The following is a 19,174-nucleotide window of genomic DNA, read 5'->3' on the forward strand; positions in this document are numbered from 1 at the left end:
CTGGGGTTGGCAAAGCTGAATGTTCTGGTCTGGGGTGGGGAGGTGCACTGCCCCAGGCAGAAGTGGCTCCTGGGATCCAGCTGGCTGGGGGGTGATGATTTCCTTGTAACTGGAGCTCCTGGCAACCTCCCACCAATTCTGTTTGGGTATTTCTTCATCAGTCTCCCTCCCTCCCTTCTCTCTGTCTCTGTCTCTCTCTCTCTGTCTCTCTCTGTGTCTCTGTCTCCTTCTTTTCCCTCTCCCTCTCCCACTCACTCTGCCTCTCCCTCTGGAATTGTCTAGGTCCTCCTCCCCTCTCTGAATCACTGTTTGCCCAGTGCTGAGCACTCACCATGCCTACCCCTCTCTGTCCCTGCCCCTCCCATCCCAGTGTGGGGGAGGGGCTCTCCCTCTGTTCCTGAAGAGCCCAGAGAGCTCACCCGTGGGCCCATTTCCTCGGCCTCAGGAAAATCTGTCCCCTCTGCCTCCAGGATGCCGCAGCTGAGCCTGCTCTGGCTGGGACTCGGGCAGGTGGCAGCCTCCCCATGGCTGCTCCTGCTGCTGGTGGGGGTCTCCTGGCTCTCGGCCAGCGTCCTGGCCTGGAGCTACAGCTTCTATGACACGTGCTGCCGCCTCCGGTGTTTCCCGCAGCCTCCGAAGGAGCACTGGTTTTGGTGTCACATGAGACCGGTGAGTGTGGGTGGTAGGCCTGGCCTGGGGCATCGGGGTGGATGCAGTTTCCCAGGGGTGGGGAATGGGGACCTGGGGTGGGGCTGGGGTCTGGGACAGCAGAGAAGGAGGAAGGCTAGGGAGCCCTTCTTTAATCACTCATTCATCCCAGGCCATTTCCACATCTTCATCTTCGCACCCCTAGCCTGTTTGGGATCCATTTCCTGCCTCCCTTCCCCACATTAATGTCCCTCTGAAGGGCTCCCAGGGCGGGCTGCACAGAGCAGGGTCCCTTGGCCTTCCCAGTGTCCATGGCTACCCCAGAGACCTTCTCAGGGGCGCTGTCCAGGGTCTGCTCCCTACCTGGCCCATTCCCTTGTGTCTGCTCACTTACCTACAGGAATTACCTATGACCTCCCCACCTCGACTCACAGGGGCCTAGCTCTCCACCCACACCCCTCCCCAGGAAAGCTTCCTCTCAGTCTACACTTCCCTGCTGAAATGTCCCAATGGGCCCATTGCCCAACCGGAATAAAGTTTAACCACTCACTTTCCCTTACAGAAGCTTTCGTTGACTCCCCACCTGCACGGACCTTTGACTTGGGTCTGCTCATAAGTAAAGAATTAATTGTCCAGTTTCTTATTTTCCACCTCTTTACCTGGATAGTTGCTCTGGGGATCAGATGCTACATTGTCCAGCCCAGGGGCTGGCATAGAGTAGGCACTCAGGTAAGTTTTGACACATAGGAGATGAGCTTGTCATTACCTGCCATGTTCAAGGTCAAGGGGACGAGCGGCTAGCCCTTCCCATCCCCAGACAGGCTGAGGGAGGAGCACAGCTCTTCCTAACTGCCCAGCATGAGGACCACAGCTGGGGGAAGGACTTCCTGCTATTTTACTGCTCATTATGGCCGAGTTTGGAATGAGGGCATTCCAAGCTCATTGTGAAGTTTGCCTGAGATGCTGGGTCTGGGAATGTTTTGACAAACCCTGGGGGTAGCAGGAATGTTATGAAGTTACCGTTTCCACTCCCTGTTCCTATGAGGGCTTGGCCATGGAGGCTGGTCTTGGTCACTCTTCTCTCCTCCAGTCCCTCTTGCTGTGTGACCTCAGCCTAGTCACTCTCCCTCTCTGGGCCAATCTCCTCAAATGCCTCAGGGTTCTTAGGGAGCAGGGAGCAGTCCCAAAAGTGAAAATGACTTGTATTCACCTGTCTGGAGCACCTGGAAGTATTTGTCAGGCCGGGATGGGGCTTCCCGTGGGACTGGAGAGGATGCCTCACTGGGAGGCAAGGCCCCCTCCTTCTCCTTTTGGGGGACGCGGCCTGGGTTTCTTCATTTGTAAAAGGCACGGCTGGTGGGGGAGTCCATAGGTTCAGGGGATAGTTTCATAGATAGTCCATAGCTTCATAGGTAGAGGTAGATAGACAGGTAGGCAGACAGACAGACAGACAGATGGGATGCACCATGCAAGCTGGCGGGCAGAAGAGGACGTAGGTGGGAGCTGCCCTCCTGACTGATGGGCAGAGCTCACACCTGTGTCCTGGGGTCTGTCAGAGCTGGAAGGTCTGCACACTTTCACCCTCTGAGGGGCGGGAGGGGGGGGCCGTGTGGACTGGCCAGGACATGAGAGGACATGGGAACGAGCCCCAGTACAAAACGTGAGGCCACCCTGCTGTTCCCGTGGGCACCTCCCTGAGATTGGAACGACTCCCAGGAGAAGAAAGATCTGACTTCTCACGCCAAGGTCGGCCTCTCCGGGGGCAGGGAGCATGTCTTCTCCCTGTGTCCTGGGAGGGACCCTTGGGACATGGAGAGTCTTCCGGGATCCCTCTGCCCCCAAGGGAAGGAGCAGGAGCAAACAGAGATCCCCTCCATCTATGCAGAGTCTGGACACACTGACCCCTGCAGAGGTTGCAGGGGAACTTGCCGTGGCTCCTTCTGCGGAGGTGATGGCCCCTGTCTTGCTTGTAGGTCCACCCCACAGAGCAGGGCTTGAGGGTCTTAATTCAGCTGGTGGCTGCCTACTCGCAGGGTTTATGATCTGCTTGGGCTCCCATCATTTCTTGCCACCGTGGCATTGCCTGCTCTGTCATCATGCCACAGGTATCCATCTGGAATATGTGGCCATGGGCTCTGTGGCAGCATCTGAGGGCCACATACCCCTCCCTGCCAGGCTTCTGTGAGGTCCCTGTGGATTCCAAGGTCCTTTCTGCTCTTGGGCGACCTTGGTCATTGCTTTCTTCTGGACACTGCTTCAGGAGTGTCCTTGGGGAGGCTCAGTCCCAGGTATTGTCTTGGGGGAACCCCAATCTTGGGCATGTAGAACTAGAGACACCCTCAATCTTGTATGGTCAGAGTGGGTCTGACGGAGAGACAGGGATAAGGGGAACTCAGAGGGGAAGCAAGGCATCTGCTGTTTGGGTAGGCTGGGAGGCTTCTTAGAGAAGGAGTTGTTGGAAGGGGGTCTGGACTGATGGGTAGGAATTTTTTAAGAAAAGAAGAGAAAGTATATACTGTGGAGAGGAATAGCCCACTCAAAAGCCTGGAGGGGACAGAGCAAACACCTGTTTTTCTTAAAGTTTATTTATTTATTTTTTGAGAGAGAGAGAGAGAGAGAGAGAGAGAGAGAGAGAGAGAACACGCATCAGTGGGGGAGTGGCAGAGGGAGAGAGTGGGAGAGAGAATCCCAAGCAGGCTCCACACTGTCAGTGCAGCTCCTGAACTCACGAACCATGAGATCATGACCTGTGCCAAGATGAAGAGTCAGATGCTTAACCACCTGAGCCACCCCACTGCCGTTTGAGCACTGGGGTTTTGAGCAACCACGAGCTGAGTGCATAAAGAGCAATGCTGGTAAGGGGCAGGGAGAAGGTGGAGGGGACAGCAGAGCCAGTGGGGCTGCAAGACAGACTGTGTGGGGGTTAGGGGTTTTTTTCTGAGGGTTCTGGGGAGCCATGGAGGGTGTGCAGGTTAGGAGACACAGACAAGGGGAGTGGGAGAGATGGAGAGGGAGATAGAGGTGAAGAAAGAGAGAGATACAGAGAAAAAGTGAGGGAGTCAGAGAGGACATACAGAGAATGTAAAAGAAACATACACAAACACATATCATCTATCATCTACCCATCGATCTCTCATCTCTTTCCTTTCTCTCTTCATCCATCCACCCATGCATGCATGCATCCATACGTCTGTCCATCCATCCACCCGTCCATCCAAGCGTCCATCCATCCATGCATCTATGCATCCACGTATGCATCCACCCATCCATCTGTCCGTCCATGCATGCATGCATGCATCCATCTATCCATCCATCCATGCCTGCATCCATCCATCTGTCCCTCCATCCATCCAACCATCCATCCATGCCTCCATCTATCTGTCTGTCCATCCATCTGTCCATGCATCCATGCAACCATCGTCCCATTTATCTGTCATCTATCTTCTATCTCTCTCCCCCTCACTCTCTCTCTCTCTCTATGTATCTATCTCTCTATCATTTATCCATCTCTATCTACCTCTGTATCTCTATCTATCTATCTATCTATCTATCATCTGTCTATCATCTATCTATCATCTCTCTATCTATCTATCATCATCATGTAGCTCTGCATCATCTAGCTATTATCATCTGGGTGTCTATCACCTACCTAAAGAAACAGATAAAGATTGTGAGAGTGAAGGGAGAGGGAGAGACACATAGATAGACACACAAAAAAAGAGAAATAGACCAACCAAGGGAAGCTGACTTGGTGAGATGTAGAGGTGTAGACTAATAATGCAGGCAGAAGGGGGGATGCAGTGGGAAGTTGTAAGCTTCTGGGGCTGCTGCCTGACCTGGCCTCACCCCCTCCACCCTGCTGTCCCCAGGTAAAGAGCAATGAAGAAGGCTTCAGGTTCATGGAGAGTCTGAGTCACAGCTTCCGTGATGTTCACCTCTGGTGGATGGGGCCCTTCTACCCACTTCTGCGGTTCGTCCACCCCAAGTTCGTTGCCCCCCTGCTCCAGGCCCCAGGTATCTCTCCCAGGAGCACCCGACCCAGCCACTCCTTTGTCCCTGTTCCCAGTTCTTCACAGCTCTGGACAGACCAGGTTGAGCAGGGAAGTGGGTAATATTGATGGAGACCTGCCATTAACCTGCTGGGTGACTCTGGGCAGGTCCCTGGCTCTCTCTGGTTCCCAGTCTTTCTTCAGTTTTGAGTGGTGGAAATTCAGCAATGTTGGTCTAAGAGAAGAAAGGGAATCTATTGACTGAAAAGCTGAAGGAATGTTGTCTTCAGGCGTGGTTGGATCCAGTGTTCAAACAGTGCCATTGGGAATCTGTCTTTCTCTTGTAGTTCTGTGTTCCTTGGTGACAGCTTCACTCTCATGCTGACAAAGATGGGTCTAAGAAGCTGAACCCCCATGGAAACGTGAGCTCATTCTCTGAAGACCCAGAAATAGTTGCAGGATTCTCTTAAATTGGCCTGGCTTGGGTCACAGGGACCAATTCTTCCTCTAGTCACGGCAACATGATTGTTAAGGGTTAGGGTCCTATGTTCAGCTCTGGAACGGAGGATGGAGTGGCATGGCCACCCTCCCTAGCTACTTGGACTGAGGGAGGAAGAGGAGCAAGGTGTTGGTTCCAGAAGGGGATGGACAGGCAGATACCCCAGATGTCCATTCCCTGGCATCTCTGCTAGGGGGGCATTTCCTGGGTGAGGAAACGGAGGCTCAAGGAGGCTTAATAACTTCTCAAGGTCACATAGCATGCCGAAGGCTTTCTCTTGCTTCTTCTGTGTGTTCTTGGCTGCCCTAACTGCCTCTGGTAGGAGGGACCTTTAGTTGGAAGGGGATTTGGGGTAGGGAGATGGCCAGAGTTTTGTGGGGGAAGATCCACAGAGTTTTGTGGGGAGCTGGTCTAGAGGCACGAGGGAGCAGTGGCAGCTCTTTGTGGTGGGTGGAGCTCAGCGTCTGAGGGTGGCAACATTGTTCGGTCTCTTAAGGACACAGGAGCCCGTGAGCCTAAGCACTTAATGCTAACTATGGGATGGAAGAGAATCCTGAGAAAGGCTAGGTCACACCTGAGCCATGTCTGGGACATTAGTGGGACCATATTTAAGTCCTGCCAGGGACCGTCTATGAGACACACTGAGGTCGTGTCAGATTGTCTTTGGGTCCATTCAGAGGATGCTGCCTGAGGCCAGTGTGTGTTATGCATGTTGTTTCGTGTCAGGGCACGTTACCATGTGTTGGGGCCATGTCAGAAGTCCCAGGAGATGTCAGAGGGTTCTGGGACAGGTGCGATGTCCTAGGTCCCTGGAAAGGCATTTTGTGGAGTGCTGATTTGTGCTTGGGTGTTTCGAACATGTCGGACTGGCAAGGAGCCATGTCAAAGCATGTTGGGTGTGTTGTGCCATATTTTCGGGAGCATCTAAGTACCTAGGGGTAGGTCCATGGGCTGTGCCTTTGCTCTGCTCTGTGCTGCAGCCTGGTCTTGTCCCCCATCACCTCCCAACTCTGCACTATACAATTCCCACTATGGAGGTTGGAGGGGGTATGCATCCCCTGTCTTGGATCCTCCACCCCCCAACCCAAAGCCCATCCGCACCTCTTCTCTATGGCCCCTAATGATCTGTCTCTCCTGCCAGCCACCATCGTGCCCAGGGACAAGTTTTTCTACAGCTTTCTGAGGCCCTGGCTGGGTGAGTAACTGTTAAGTGAAGGAGGTTGGGGACAACTTGGGGTCTCACGGGAAAGCACTGCCCTTGCCTACTCCTCGTGGCTGCCTCTACTAGGGGATGGGCTCCTGCTGACTGCTGGTGACAAGTGGAGCCACCACCGTCGTTTGCTGACGCCTGCCTTCCACTTTGAAATCTTGAAATCCTATGTGAAGATTTTCAACAAAAGTGCAGACATCATGCACGTGAGTTGAAACCCAGGGTCCTGGCTGGAGCCTTGGGAAAAGGGGAGTGGCCTGGAGTCCTGGCGTTGCTAGATGACTTTCGGGCCATTCTATTTCTTCTGCAAGCATCAGTTTCCCCATCTGTCAAATGAGGATTATAAGCCCTTCTTAAAGGGTGGTCCAGATGATGTAATGGAATCATGGTCCTGGCACATTGTAGGTGCTCGGAAGGTGTTAGCTTCTAATCTGCCTCACTGAAACTCTGTGAAACTTGAGACACTAATGATGAAGATTGTATGGTAGCTCTTTCTTCACTGGACTGCACCTTAAAACTCATGAGGTTGAAAGAATTTGTGTTTTATTGCTCGCAGACGATGAGTCCGGAGAATAGTTCTTATTTTGGCTGGAATCACTCACGTGTCTGTGGCCATGGCTGGGTTTGGGAGACGGCTCTGCTTTTCCAGGCTCAGCTCTGCCACACATTTGGGGCTTGGCTAATGGTTGGCTAGTCTAGGATGGCCTTGGTGGGACAACCAGACTCCTGCATTTGTCCCTCATCTTCCAGTAGGCTAGCCTAGGCTTGATCGCATGGTAGACCCTGGGCTCCAAGAGAACAAGTAGAAACATGCAGTACCTCTTGAAGCCTAGTTTCAGAACAGGCAACCGGGACCCCCACCTTCTTCTGTTGGCGGAAGCAAGTCCCACATCCAGCTCCAATTCAAGAGCTGGAGAAGGAGGTGTTACCTCCTAATGGAAGACCTGCCAAACCTCATTGCAAAGGGTGAAGGTAGAGGGAGGGATGAAGAAATGGAGACATTTTTGCAGCAGTCACCTACCTCTAGGATAATGACGAAGATGAGGGTGAGAGCTAATGGTTACTTAGCTCTTGGTGTATATCAGGAACCGTGAGATCATGACCTGAGCCCACGTTGGACACGTAACCGACTGAGCCTCCCCACTGCCCCTCATGCACCATTTCTATTGCACACGTTGTCTTATTTAATTTCCACAACCATATAAGGTAGAGATGATGATTAATGTCTCATTACAGGTGATGAAACTGAGGCTCAGAGAGGTTAGGGAGCCTGCTCCCGTTCACACAGCTAGCAAGTGAGCTAATAAATGGAGTTGGGATTCCAACCTGGTTTGTCTGACAACAGAGCAAGTCACCTTAACTGTTACTGAAGCTTTGACAGGTGGAGTCCAGAGGGCAGCACTGAGTTGACCAAGGGCACACAGGGGTGTAGGAAGCAGAGCCAGGATTTGAACTCAGGTCTCCTGACCCCCAGCCATTGGGTCTTAATAGTAAGAGTTTCTATTCCCACCCAAGCCTGGTCCTCCCTGGAGATGGGTGCCTGGGGTGGAGGACCAGGAGCCTGAGTTTTGGGGAGTCCATCCTGGTGATTGGGACTGAGGGGGAGCTCAGGGGAGCTAGGTCCCAGCCCCAGATTTGCCCCTTTCTCTGTCCAGGCCAAGTGGAAGCGCCTAGTCTCAGAGGGCAGCACCCGATTGGACATGTTTGAGCACATCAGCCTCATGACCCTGGACAGTCTGCAGAAATGTGTCTTCAGTTTTGACAGCAATTGCCAGGAGTGAGTGCTTGCTCAGGACCTGGGAACATGAACCATAGTCCCAAGGGTGTAGATGGAGAAGGGAGGGCTGGCCAGGGCGATCAGAAGGGACTTCCTGGAGGAGACGGATCAGGGTGAGACAAAGAAGGACAAGGAAGGGAAAGAGAAAGGTAAGGTTTCAGGTAAGCAAAAATGCTTGATAAAGGCCAACAGGACTAGGATGAATAAAGCATGTGCCACCTTGGGAATGAGATTGGAGGGTTGGGAGGGGGGCTAATCTTAAGGATATTCAAAGGTGAAGCAAAGGGGTCTGAGCTTTCCCCTGAGGTTTCCAGGGATGGAAGGTGGAAGGTGTTTGAGCAGATGAAGGCCATGGTCAAAGCTGTTCTTGGACATCGGACTCTAGAGAGGACCAACTGTCACATAGACACAGAATCTGAGGAGGAGGCAGCTTGAATGTGGGGGCGAAAATGGGGCAGATTTGGGGGAAAGTAAGGAGGAATGGGCAGGGGCAGATACTGTGTAGGACAGAAGAGAGATGAGTGTGATACCCAAGGTCTGCCCAGGGTCTGGGCTATGATTCCATTGACAGAGATGGCAGGTGGAGAGAGAAGCATGCCTGGAGGACACTCTGTTCTGCAGGGACATGCGTCTGAGGTTCTGGTTGGAAGGCACCCCTAGGGCCTCATGTGGGTTAAGGAGCTGTTCTCTATGGCCTGACCCTTCAGGAGCGCCAGTGAATATATCGCTGCCATCTTGGAGCTCAGTGCCCTTGTGGTGAAACGGCAGAGGCAGATCTTCCTGCACCCGGACTTGCTGTACTACCTCACCCCTGATGGGCGGCGCTTCCGCAGGGCTTGTGACCTGGTGCACAACTTCACAGATGCCATCATCCAGGAGCGGCGCTGCTCCCTCATTACTGAGGGCTCCCATGACTTCCTCAAGGCTAAGGCTAAGGCCAAGACTTTGGACTTCATTGATGTGCTCCTGCTGGCCAAGGTGGGCTTCCCTGGGATCAGAATTCAAGAGTTAGAATGGACCTTGACTCCAAATGTCAGATGGGAGAACTTGGACTTGACCCAGCGGGTACTGAGGAGCCACGGAAGGTGGTTGAGGAAGGGAGAGACAGGTCAGGGATACGTTTTAGACGTGACTTTGCAGAAGGCTGCTTGGGAGAAGAAAGCTGGAGACAGGGAGACCTGTGGGACAGGGCTCTAGAGATGATGAGGGGCGAATCCTGCTTTGGTGATGGAGCCTGAGGGACTGTTTCAGGCGAGACTCAGGTGCCCTCCGAGCCGGTGTGATTCAGGAGGTCGTGCCCTTTCTGCAGGATGAAGATGGGAAGGAACTGTCCCATGAGGATATCCGAGCTGAAGCTGACACCTTCATGTTTGGGGGTAAGCATCCCAGTGTGGGACTGCAGGGGGTAGGAGTCTGTCCAATCCCAGGGACTTGGCAGGTGGGCCCTGGACCACCCCATCCCACCCCATCTTCCCCATCCTCCCTGAGGGCCCTAACGAAGGGCGCTGTCCGCCCTCTGGTGCTGAACAAGCCCAGAGACCCAAGCCTGTCTGGCTGCCTCTCAGGCCATGACACCACGGCCAGTGGTCTCTCCTGGGTCCTGTACAACCTTGCGAAGCACCCAGAGTATCAGGAGCGCTGTCGGCAGGAGGTGCAAGAGCTCCTGAGGGACCGTGAGCCTAAAGAGATTGAATGGTGAGTGCAGGTCCTCATGTCCTGTTCTGGAACCCCTCTCATTGGCTCTGCTCCCCTGCTGGGGAAGGGGAAAGAACTTTTTGTTGATTGTGTCATTGTTGCTTAGAGAGACTAGGAGCAGAACCCAGAGGCAGGGGTCTGGTACCCAGCCTGGAGAGCAGGGGAAAGCAGGCTTATGCAACAGAAAGGTCGGAGTGTCCACATGTATTGCCCTGCTTGCTTGCTATGTGACTTGAATAAAGCCAATTCCCTTTTCTGAGCACCACTTTTCTCCTGTGGAAATGGGGGCGGGACAGGCCAGGGAATGTCTCCTCCAAGTGCTGCTTGGAGAACCGTGACAATGTGTGTAGAACAGATGCTGTCCGGCGTGCGTTGAGTAAATGAACTTCTCTCCCTTGCTTTTCTGCCTGAAGTTGCACATTTTCCCCAAAGACCCTTACTCTTAATTTTTGCTCTTATATCTAATTCCCACCTACTGTCTATTCCAGGGATTCACAAGTGGTCCTTGAGGGTAAAACAGTTACCCATTGCTTGGTTCAGTAACATGTCTACCCTGCCGGCCCTTCTCAACTCCATGTCCAGTCCCATTCAAGTCCTACTTGGTCAAGGCTGGATCATGGAGGAAAGAAGGGGGTGAGGCTGGGTAGCAAAGAAGCGAATATGAATTCAGCCCTCTGGGAATGGGTAGTGGGCAGTGCTCCAGGCCTTACGGACAGCTTGTGCAAAGGCCCTGATGGAGGCATGCAGCGGTGGGCCTGGCGTGTTTGGGAGGAAGTAAACGTGGCTGGACCCTTGTGAAATTTACAGTGTGAAGCATCTGAGAGGCTCCCAGTGAGGCTGGAGCTGGTAGTTGGTAATGGAAGCCCTTCTTGGTCTGCTTTGGAAACCACGTGAAGATTTTCCAAAGGTGTGGGTTCAAGTCCTCTGGGAAGCCAGTATTGGATAAAAGATAGAAGTGTGCAGGGACACTGCTCTCAGGGAGGGAGTCTCACATTGGGCAGAAGTGATCAGAAAGTAGGGGCCCACCATGCACTCTCAGTGGCTGGGACCCGCCCAAGAGAGTGTGGCCTTGGCTTGAACGCTGCTGCAGAGCCCAGAGGCCCTCTAACTGGAGGCTGTCAGACGACTGCATCCTTGGAGCTGGACATCAAGTTCTTTCTTGAAGGGAGATTCGTGACTAATATAGGAAGGCAGTGGGGAGCCATGGGAGATGTTTGAGCAGGGGAGAGACAAGTCAGATATTCGAATTAAACATATCTGCAAACTGGAGGAGATGAGGTGGAGCCTGGGGGTTCCAGGGAGTTTGGGGGCCAAGGGATGAAGGATGGGGAGGAGATGTTGGACTGAACAGTTTGGAGGTAGTGCCTTCAGCTTCAAGGCTGGGCTCAGTACGGCAGTTGTGTGAAGTGGAGAAGTGTTTGTGTGTGTCTCTCAACTTCAAACACTTAGTGCACTTGGTACCAATTCAAACGGTGTCATATGGAAAGTTCCTCTCTAGTGCCTTGGACCTAAATATCCAGGAGGTTTCCATCTCATGACCCCTATGAACCCCTTGGTGTTCATGTCTTTATCTACCTGTCTGAGAATCTCTCCAGGTCCTAGGCTGAGAGCCAACTTGCTGGGTCATGAAACACACATCGCCTTTCCTCGACCATGCCAATGCCTTGCAGAGTGGTGGCTCCTGTCCATACCTTTAATGTCAGTGCGTGGGGTCCCCCCACCCCGGTGCCTCAGCCGGGCTTTACCATCACCCACCTTGTTAATTCTCACCTCAAATACATATGAGGTAACATCCCATTGCTATATAATTTCCATTTCTCTGGTAATCGGCGACTTGGAGCAGCTCTTCATGTTTTATTTAGTTCTTTTCAATGGTTATTTATTTCGTTTTGAGAGAGAGCACAAGCGGGGGAGGGGCAGAGAGAGAGGGAGACACAGAATCCAAAGCAGGTTCCAGGCTCCGAGCTCTCAGCACAGAGCCCGACGCGGGGCTCGAACTCATGGACCTCGAGATCATGATGTAAACCGAAGTCATATGCTCAACCGACTGAGCCACCCAGGCGCCCCATCTCTTCATGTTTTAAATCTCTGAGTTTGAGCTCCCATGAATTTCTAGACCATGTCCTTTGTCTACTCTTTTGAGTCGCCTGCCACCTCTCTTGTTGATTGGTAGGAATTCCTTGTCTATTCAAGATATTCTTGTAGATCAATATATTTATTGCAACTATCTTCTGTGAATCTCTCATCTGAATGTTAATTCTTCCATAGAATGGAGTGTTTTGTTAAACAGAAAACCTTAATTCTGTGCATGTTTTTTCTTTTCTTTTTTTTCTTTTCTCTTTTGTTCTTTTCTTTCCTTTTTTTCCTTTCTGTCTTTCTTTCTTTCTTTCTTTCTTTCCTTTCTTCTCGTTTTCTTTTTTTGTCTTCTGGTTGAGATTTTGGGTTTTAAGAATTCTTTCCTACTCATCGGTCAGAAAGTTGTCTTCTGTATTATACCTTCTTTTACCCTTATTTCTTTACCTTTCACGTGTCAGAGATGACCCCATCTTTTTTTTTTAAATTTTTTTTTCAACGTTTATTTATTTTTGGGACAGAGAGAGACAGAGCATGAACGGGGGAGGGGCAGAGAGAGAGGGAGACCCAGAATCGGAAACAGGCTCCAGGCTCTGAGCCATCAGCCCAGAGCCTGACGCGGGGCTCGAACTCACGGACCGCAAGATCGTGACCTGGCTGAAGTCGGACGCTCAACCGACTGCGCCACCCAGGCGCCCCAAGAGAAGACCCCATCTTGTATGTGGAGTGCATGATGATTCAGTCTTTTGGTGTGTGTAGTGGTGAGACTGTGGGGGTGTCTGTGTCTGTGTCTGAACCATTCCTTGTCTGGGGGTTGCGGGGCCTCATTTACTGGATGCTTCGTTTTCACCTGTTTACGTACTTGTCTCTGAGCTCTCTATCTTGTTCTGTGGGTCTGTTTTCCTGTCCTTGCAACAGTGCCTTGCTGCCTTTTAATGGAATTGATTTTAATTTAATTTAATTATCACCATATTTTTGTAATGGGTCTTAATATCAGGTGGATGAATTCTCTTTCTCTGGTGTTTTAAATCGACCACAGCTCTTGAACTTTAAGTTTTTCAAATTGAATAAGATCGCTAAGTTCCAAAAACACCAACTAGATTTTAATTGGGTGTATTGGATACATTACTTAACTTACAAAGAACCCACACCGTTATATTAGGTATCCCACCTAGGAGGGTGCCTTTTATTTATTCAAATAACCTGGTAAGTCCAGCAAAGAGATTTTTTTCCTTTTTAAATAAATTGTATAACTTAAAACTTTCTAACTTTTAAAGATACTGTGTGAATGTTGGGCTTTCCTCAGAAATACTTAAAAATTGTTTTTAATATTTGTTTTTGAGAGAGAGAGAGAACAGGTAGGGGCTGAGAGAGAGAGAGAGAGGGAGACACAGAATCCGGGGAGCAGCTGGAGGTCTGCGGGAGTCTGATTCGATCCGTGGCTAATCGTTGGGGGACTTTCTTAGGGACGACCTGGCCCAGTTGCCTTTCCTGACCATGTGCATCAAGGAGAGTCTGCGGTTGCACCCCCCGGTCACAGTCGTCTCCCGCTGCTGTACCCAGGACATCGTGCTCCCAGATGGCAGGGTCATCCCCAAAGGTGCCCACAACGCCAGGGGAAGGAGCCTCCTGGGCAGGAAGAGGGGCCCATCAGGCGGGGTGAAACCCTTCCTGACTGGCCCCTCCCCTCCCACAGGTGTTGTCTGCCTTGTTAGTATTTTCGGGATCCACCACAATCCATCCGTGTGGCCAGACCCTGAGGTGCTGCCTCCCCCTCCCTCCCCTCCACCCACCCTCATCCTTGGCCACTTCCCTAGCGGGACCTAAGGGAGGGCTTAGGGTTCTGACCTGGCAAATCTCTCCCTCCATGAAAAGCACACCTGTGTCTCCAAAGCCTGCTGTCCTGGGAAACCCCGTCCAACAGTCCCGCCTCTCTCCGCCCCCAGGTATACAATCCTTTCCGCTTTGACCCAGAAAACATCAAGGAAAGGTCTTCCCTGGCTTTTATTCCCTTCTCCGCGGGGCCCAGGTGAGCGCAGCGCGCATCTGAGGAGGGGATGAGGTGGTGAGGGTAGGTGCCTGGGCCTGAGATCCAGACGTGGCTGTGGGGGCGGGAAAGGGGGTGTTGAGGATGGTTCTCCGTCTCTCCCCTCCTCCAGAGGTTGGGGGTAAAGGCCTGGGCAGTGGGGGGTGGCTGGGTCCAATGAGGGCTCCGCGGTGTGCTCAGAGCCACTTCCCTCTGTCTGGGAGTTCAGGGCTGGGATCTGAGCCAAGCTCAGGGACCCCTGTATGGGGGTCCCGGGCCCGGTTAGTCCCCTCCGGTATCCCTGCGGGCGGGGCTGGCGGTCCCGGGCCAGGTTCGGGGCGCGACGGGACCTGCTGGGGTCCCTGGCGAGTGAGTGCCCACTGCCGCCCGCAGGAACTGCTTGGGGCAGACGTTCGCCCTGACGGAGATAAAGGTGGTCCTGGCGCTCACGCTGCTGCGCTTTCGGGTCCTGCCCGACAAGGAGGAGCCTCGCAGGAAGTGGGAGCTCATCCTGCGCGCCGAGGGCGGGCTTTGGCTGCGGGTGGAGCCGCTGAGCGCGGGCCCCCAGTGACCCGCCAGCTCCCCCTGGCTTGGGATCCACCCCGACCCTACACACGCCCCCTGGCGGATTCCCAGGACTAGAACTGGGTGGTCTCCTCTGCCGGGGCGCCACTGACAGCCTGCAGGGGGCGCTGGGAACCAGGGCGAGGGCCAGGGCGAGGGGTGGGGTGGAGGGGAGGCTGGTGTGTGAGCTCAAGACCCTGACAGCCTTTCCGGCTGATCACGCCCCCCCGCCCCCCCACCCGCCATGCTGATTGCGGGTTCTCCCACAGCCCAATAAGGGCTTTTATCCTGTAGGCAATAGGGTGGCATGGGAGGAGTTTGAGTAGGAGAGGGACCACCATTAAGGACTGACTGAGGGGCATGTTTGAAGCTCTGGGTCACAGTGGAGAACCCATAGTGGCACTACTCTCTGGCCACTCTGACCTCTGTTCCTATCTAATATACCCAAACTTTTCTTACCCCAGAATCCTTCACTATGTTTCCATGGTCACTATGTTCACTGAAACATAAATGCTTTCTCCTGTGTGTCTGATCATGGCAATCATTGTATCCGTTATGTGGTCTGTTGTTTTGCTAGTTTTCACTGGTAGGGTTAGTGGTCTCGTGTGCCTGTTTATCTTTGCCTGAGTATCCGTTATCATATTTGAAATAACATGTGTAGAACTTGGAGAAGGTAGGTTTCTCTAGGAGGCATTCTTCGAGCCTTGCTGGTCAAAGGTGATGTTAAATGGAGTTCAAAGCTTGTGGTGCCAAGATCACTAAGGCAGTTTAACTTCCAGCAGAGGTCACACTTGCAGTCCCCTCTACTGGTGTGTTCTCCCCCTGAGCAGTGTAGCTCCTGGAGGCTTCCACCTATGTAAGGAGGACCTTCTTACAGCTTTTCTTTCCCATGTCACTCTAGGCTTTGATTTTTCTCCCCTGGCCGTGAGGCCGTCAAAAGAGTCTCACACTTCCCTGACTCGCTCCAGCGCAAAAGTATAATTCATGCTCCTTAAACTCCAGGTTTCTTTTTTCTTTCCTTTTTTTTAAATAATGTTTATTTATTTTTGGCAGAGAGAGAGAGACAGAGCATGAGCGGGAGAGGGTCAGTCAGAGGGGGAGACACAGAATCTGAAACAGGCTCCAGGCTCTGAGCTGTCAGCACGGAGCCTGATGCGGGGCTCGAGCTCACAGACTGTGAGATCATGACCTGTGCCGAAGTCGGACGCCCAACTGACTGAGCCACCCAGGTGTCCCTTGAGTGGCATCTTTGTAATTCTTTACTGTCTTTTCAGGTCATTTATGTATTGAAGAAATTGGAAAAGGGGGCACCTAGGTGGCTCAGTTGGCTAGGCATCCGACTCTTGGTTTTGGCTCAGGTCGTGGTCTCACAGTTTCGTGGGTTTGAGGGCTGCATGGGACTCTGTGCTGGCAGCGAGGAGCCTGGTCGGGATTCTCTCTCTCTCTCTCTCTCTCTCTCTCTCTGCCCGTCCCCCACTTGCACTGTCTCTGTCTCTCTCAAATAAATCAGTAAACTTAAAAAAAAAAAGTAATTGGAAAAGGATCCAGCTATGAGAGTTGTGTTTTTTTAAATTGAAAGGTTAATCCCAATAACCTAGCTTGCCATTAATGGAACACGAAGTCTCAGGTGGAATTTTATCCATTTCATTTTAGTTTGTGTGTGTGTGTGTGTGTGTGAGAGAGAGAGAGAGAGAGAGAGAGAGAGAACCAGTGCAGGTGTGGGAGGGGCAGAAGACTAGGGAAAGAGAGAATCTTAAGCAGGCTTCACATACAGCTCAGGGCTCAACATGGGGCTCAGTCTCACGACTGTGAGATCATGACTTGAGTCAAAATCAAGGGTAGGACCTTTCACCAACTGAGCCACCCAGGCACCCCTCAGGTGGAATTTTAAATGGTGATGATTCAGTTTTCACTCTACTGTTGAACGTATTCAGGGCGATGATTGCCTTTAAGTGTATAGATTTCTGGACCACAAAAGCTCACATCAGGGTTTAAGGGAGGGGACAGCACATCCCCCAGAGATCCTGGAATTTGGGCTACATGGAGGTAGCAGGTGGTCTTTGAGATTGACTCCCCCGGGGATGTTCCTGGTGTAGAGAGAGGGGTACACATTGGATGTTTTGTCAACAGGATGGACTGTGCTGGAGACTGCTAACTGTGTATCCTCATATTCATTTTTGCCTTCCTATAACCCTTAGTTTTTAGTTTAGGTGCTGGCAGGCCAAAATACAGATTGCATTGGAAAGCTTTTCTTGAAACTAGATTGGCTAAATGACTATACCCTGTCCCATAGGAAAAGTCAAAGAGTACCTGGTAATTCTAGAAGCTCTCCTTATGGAGAGGTAGACACTCTCTCTGCCCAGTTTCCCCTTTCTTCTTTGCTGCGTCTTGGGGTGATGTGGGGCCCTCAGCTTCATCCTGGATCAAGGAGGTAAGACTACTCTTCAAGGAAGGTGGGGCAGATAACTAGATGCAATTAGGTTCAGATGACCCTGGATCCACGGCACCTTGGAGTTTTACTGCCAAGGTCACAATCACAGTCTGCTATTCACTAGCTGTTTGGGTGGGGGGAAATTGCTGGTCTCTCTGAGGCTGAGTTCTGTTACCATACAGTTATAGCCACCTTGTCACACTGATGGAGAGACTGAATAAGCAAACATGTGCAACATCACTCAATCAGTAGGTGGTGAGTCCTCTCTTCTTTTTGCATCGCATTCTAACATTTAAAAGGCTGTAGTCACAAAAGTTAAATTTAAGTATTGGGAAATGTGACAATCTTCTGTGAAGAAAATTATCATTAGAAGATCTAGTTAGTTGGGATCGCAAGCTGGTGCAGCCACGCTGGAAAACAGTATGGAGGTTCCTCAAAAAACCAAAAATAGAAGTACCGTACAACCCAGCAATTGCACTATCGGGTATTTATCTAAGGGATGCAGGTGTGCTATGTCAAAAGGGCACATGCACCCCAATGTTTATAGCAGCGCTTTCGACAATAGCCAAAGTATGGAAAGAGCCCACATGTCCACTGATGGATGAATGGATAGAGAAGATGTGATATATATATATATATATATATATATATATATATATACACACACACACACACAATGGAGTATCACTCAGCAATGAAAAAGAATGAAATCTTGCCATTTGCAACTACGTGGATGGAACTGGAGGGTATTATGCTAAGTGAAATTAATCAGTCGGAGAACGACAAATATCATATGACTTCACTCATATGAGGACTTTAAGGGACAAAACAGGTGAACATAAGGGAGGAGAAACAAAAATAATATAAAAACAGGGAGGGGGACAAAACAGAAGAGACTCTTAAATAGGGAGAACAAACTGAGGGTTACTGGAGGGGTTGTGGGAGGGGGGATGGGCTAAATGGGTAAGGGGCACTAAGGAATCTACTCCTGAAATCATTGTCGCACCATATGCGAACTAATTTGGACGGAAATTATAAAAGATTAAAATAACGAATGTTTAAATCAAAAGAAAAAGAAAAAAAGAAGATCCAGTTTGTTTTGAATATCCGTAGTTACCTCTGAGTCACGTCAAGGGCCTTTGATGCCAAGCTGGCCTTGAAGCTAGGAACTAAAAAAAAAAAAAAAAAAAAAAAAAATCCGTCTAAAGAGGCATGGTCCGGACTTCATTTTTGCTTATGTGTTTCAAGAGGTGGAGGTCACGAGGGTCCCAAGAGAGAAAAGAAGGTGGGGGGAAGGGGGTGGGAGTGGAAGGGCCTCCTTCAGCACCTGGGACAGCGGCCGCTCCGGGACTCCCTCCTCTCAGGCTGTAGGAGTACCTGCCCTGGGCTACTGAGTCCAGGGCCTCAAAACCTTTGTGGGCCCACAGATGGGGGGCCCAGGAGGCCTAGTGACTGCAAAATAAGAAAGGAACATTGCAACCTTAAATGAATAAATATTTAGTATATTCTAAGCTGAAAATAACATGTTTTTCTTGCCGAGTTGTTAACTAAAATTACTTTTCCCATTGGGGTGCCTGAGTGTCTCAGTGGGTTAAGCGTCCAAGTCTTGGTTTCTGCTTAGGTCATGATCTCAAGGATCGTGGGTTCGAGCCCCATGTTGGGCTCTGCACTGACAGCGGGGAGCCCGCTTGGGATTCTCTCTCCTTCTTCCTCTGCCCGCCCCCCACCCCCCGCACACCCAAGAAATAAATAAACCAAAATTTTTTTTCATATTCTCAAAGTGATACATCTGATTTTTTTTTGAAAGAAAACGCCAGTGGAGTGAGAGGCAGAGGGATGGGGAGAGAGAACCCACGTAGCTTGATGTCACTACCCTGGGACCATGACCTGAGGTGAAATCAAGAGTCAGATGCTCCTGGGGCGCCTGGGTGGTTCAGTCGGCCAAGCATCTGACTTCAGCTCAGGCCACCTTCTCACAGTTCATGAGTTTAAGCCCCACATTGGGCTCTGTGTTAATAGCACAGTGCCCGCACTTCAGATCCTTTGTTCCCCACCCCCGCCCTTCCCCTGCTTGTACTCTCTCTCTCTCTCTCTCAAAATAAATAAGTAAACTTAAAAAAATTAGTCCTAAAAAGAAAGAGTCAAAGGCTCAATTGACTGAGCCACCTAGGTGCCCCAAAATAATACGTCTTCCTAGAAGAAAACACCAAGAAGAAAACGTAAGAAATAAAAATCACTTTTATATCCATAATTCCAACAAGT

The 19,174-nt window shown here is 51.2% G+C and overlaps 2 protein-coding genes across 6 annotated transcripts in view; both read left to right on the forward strand.

The window, feature by feature from the left end:
* Positions 1 to 19,174, forward strand: part of LOC123605458 (cytochrome P450 4F3) — a 75,101-nt gene that overhangs the window by 98 nt on the left and 55,829 nt on the right. The gene's annotated exons all lie outside the window — the stretch shown is intronic.
* LOC123605461 (cytochrome P450 4F3-like) lies at positions 41 to 15,006 on the forward strand. 5 transcript variants are annotated; one of them, XM_045492374.1, is made up of 13 exons: positions 41 to 146; positions 446 to 669; positions 4,518 to 4,662; positions 6,278 to 6,331; positions 6,425 to 6,552; positions 8,002 to 8,123; positions 8,957 to 9,101; positions 9,433 to 9,499; positions 9,689 to 9,818; positions 13,358 to 13,491; positions 13,588 to 13,652; positions 13,838 to 13,920; positions 14,311 to 15,006. In XM_045492374.1, the coding sequence occupies exons 2-13, from the start codon at positions 472 to 474 to the stop codon at positions 14,486 to 14,488; spliced, it is 1,449 nt and encodes a 482-aa protein (XP_045348330.1). In that variant the 5' UTR covers positions 41 to 146; positions 446 to 471; the 3' UTR covers positions 14,489 to 15,006. The 5 variants fall into 5 exon arrangements, with proteins under 5 accessions (XP_045348330.1, XP_045348326.1, XP_045348329.1 ...); XM_045492370.1 differs by having other exon boundaries at positions 49 to 146; positions 8,831 to 9,101; XM_045492373.1 differs by lacking the exons at positions 41 to 146; positions 446 to 669 and adding an exon at positions 837 to 1,377.

The sequence above is a fragment of the Leopardus geoffroyi genome, chromosome A2, assembly GCF_018350155.1.
Source record: "Leopardus geoffroyi isolate Oge1 chromosome A2, O.geoffroyi_Oge1_pat1.0, whole genome shotgun sequence".
NCBI lineage: Eukaryota > Metazoa > Chordata > Mammalia > Carnivora > Felidae > Leopardus > Leopardus geoffroyi.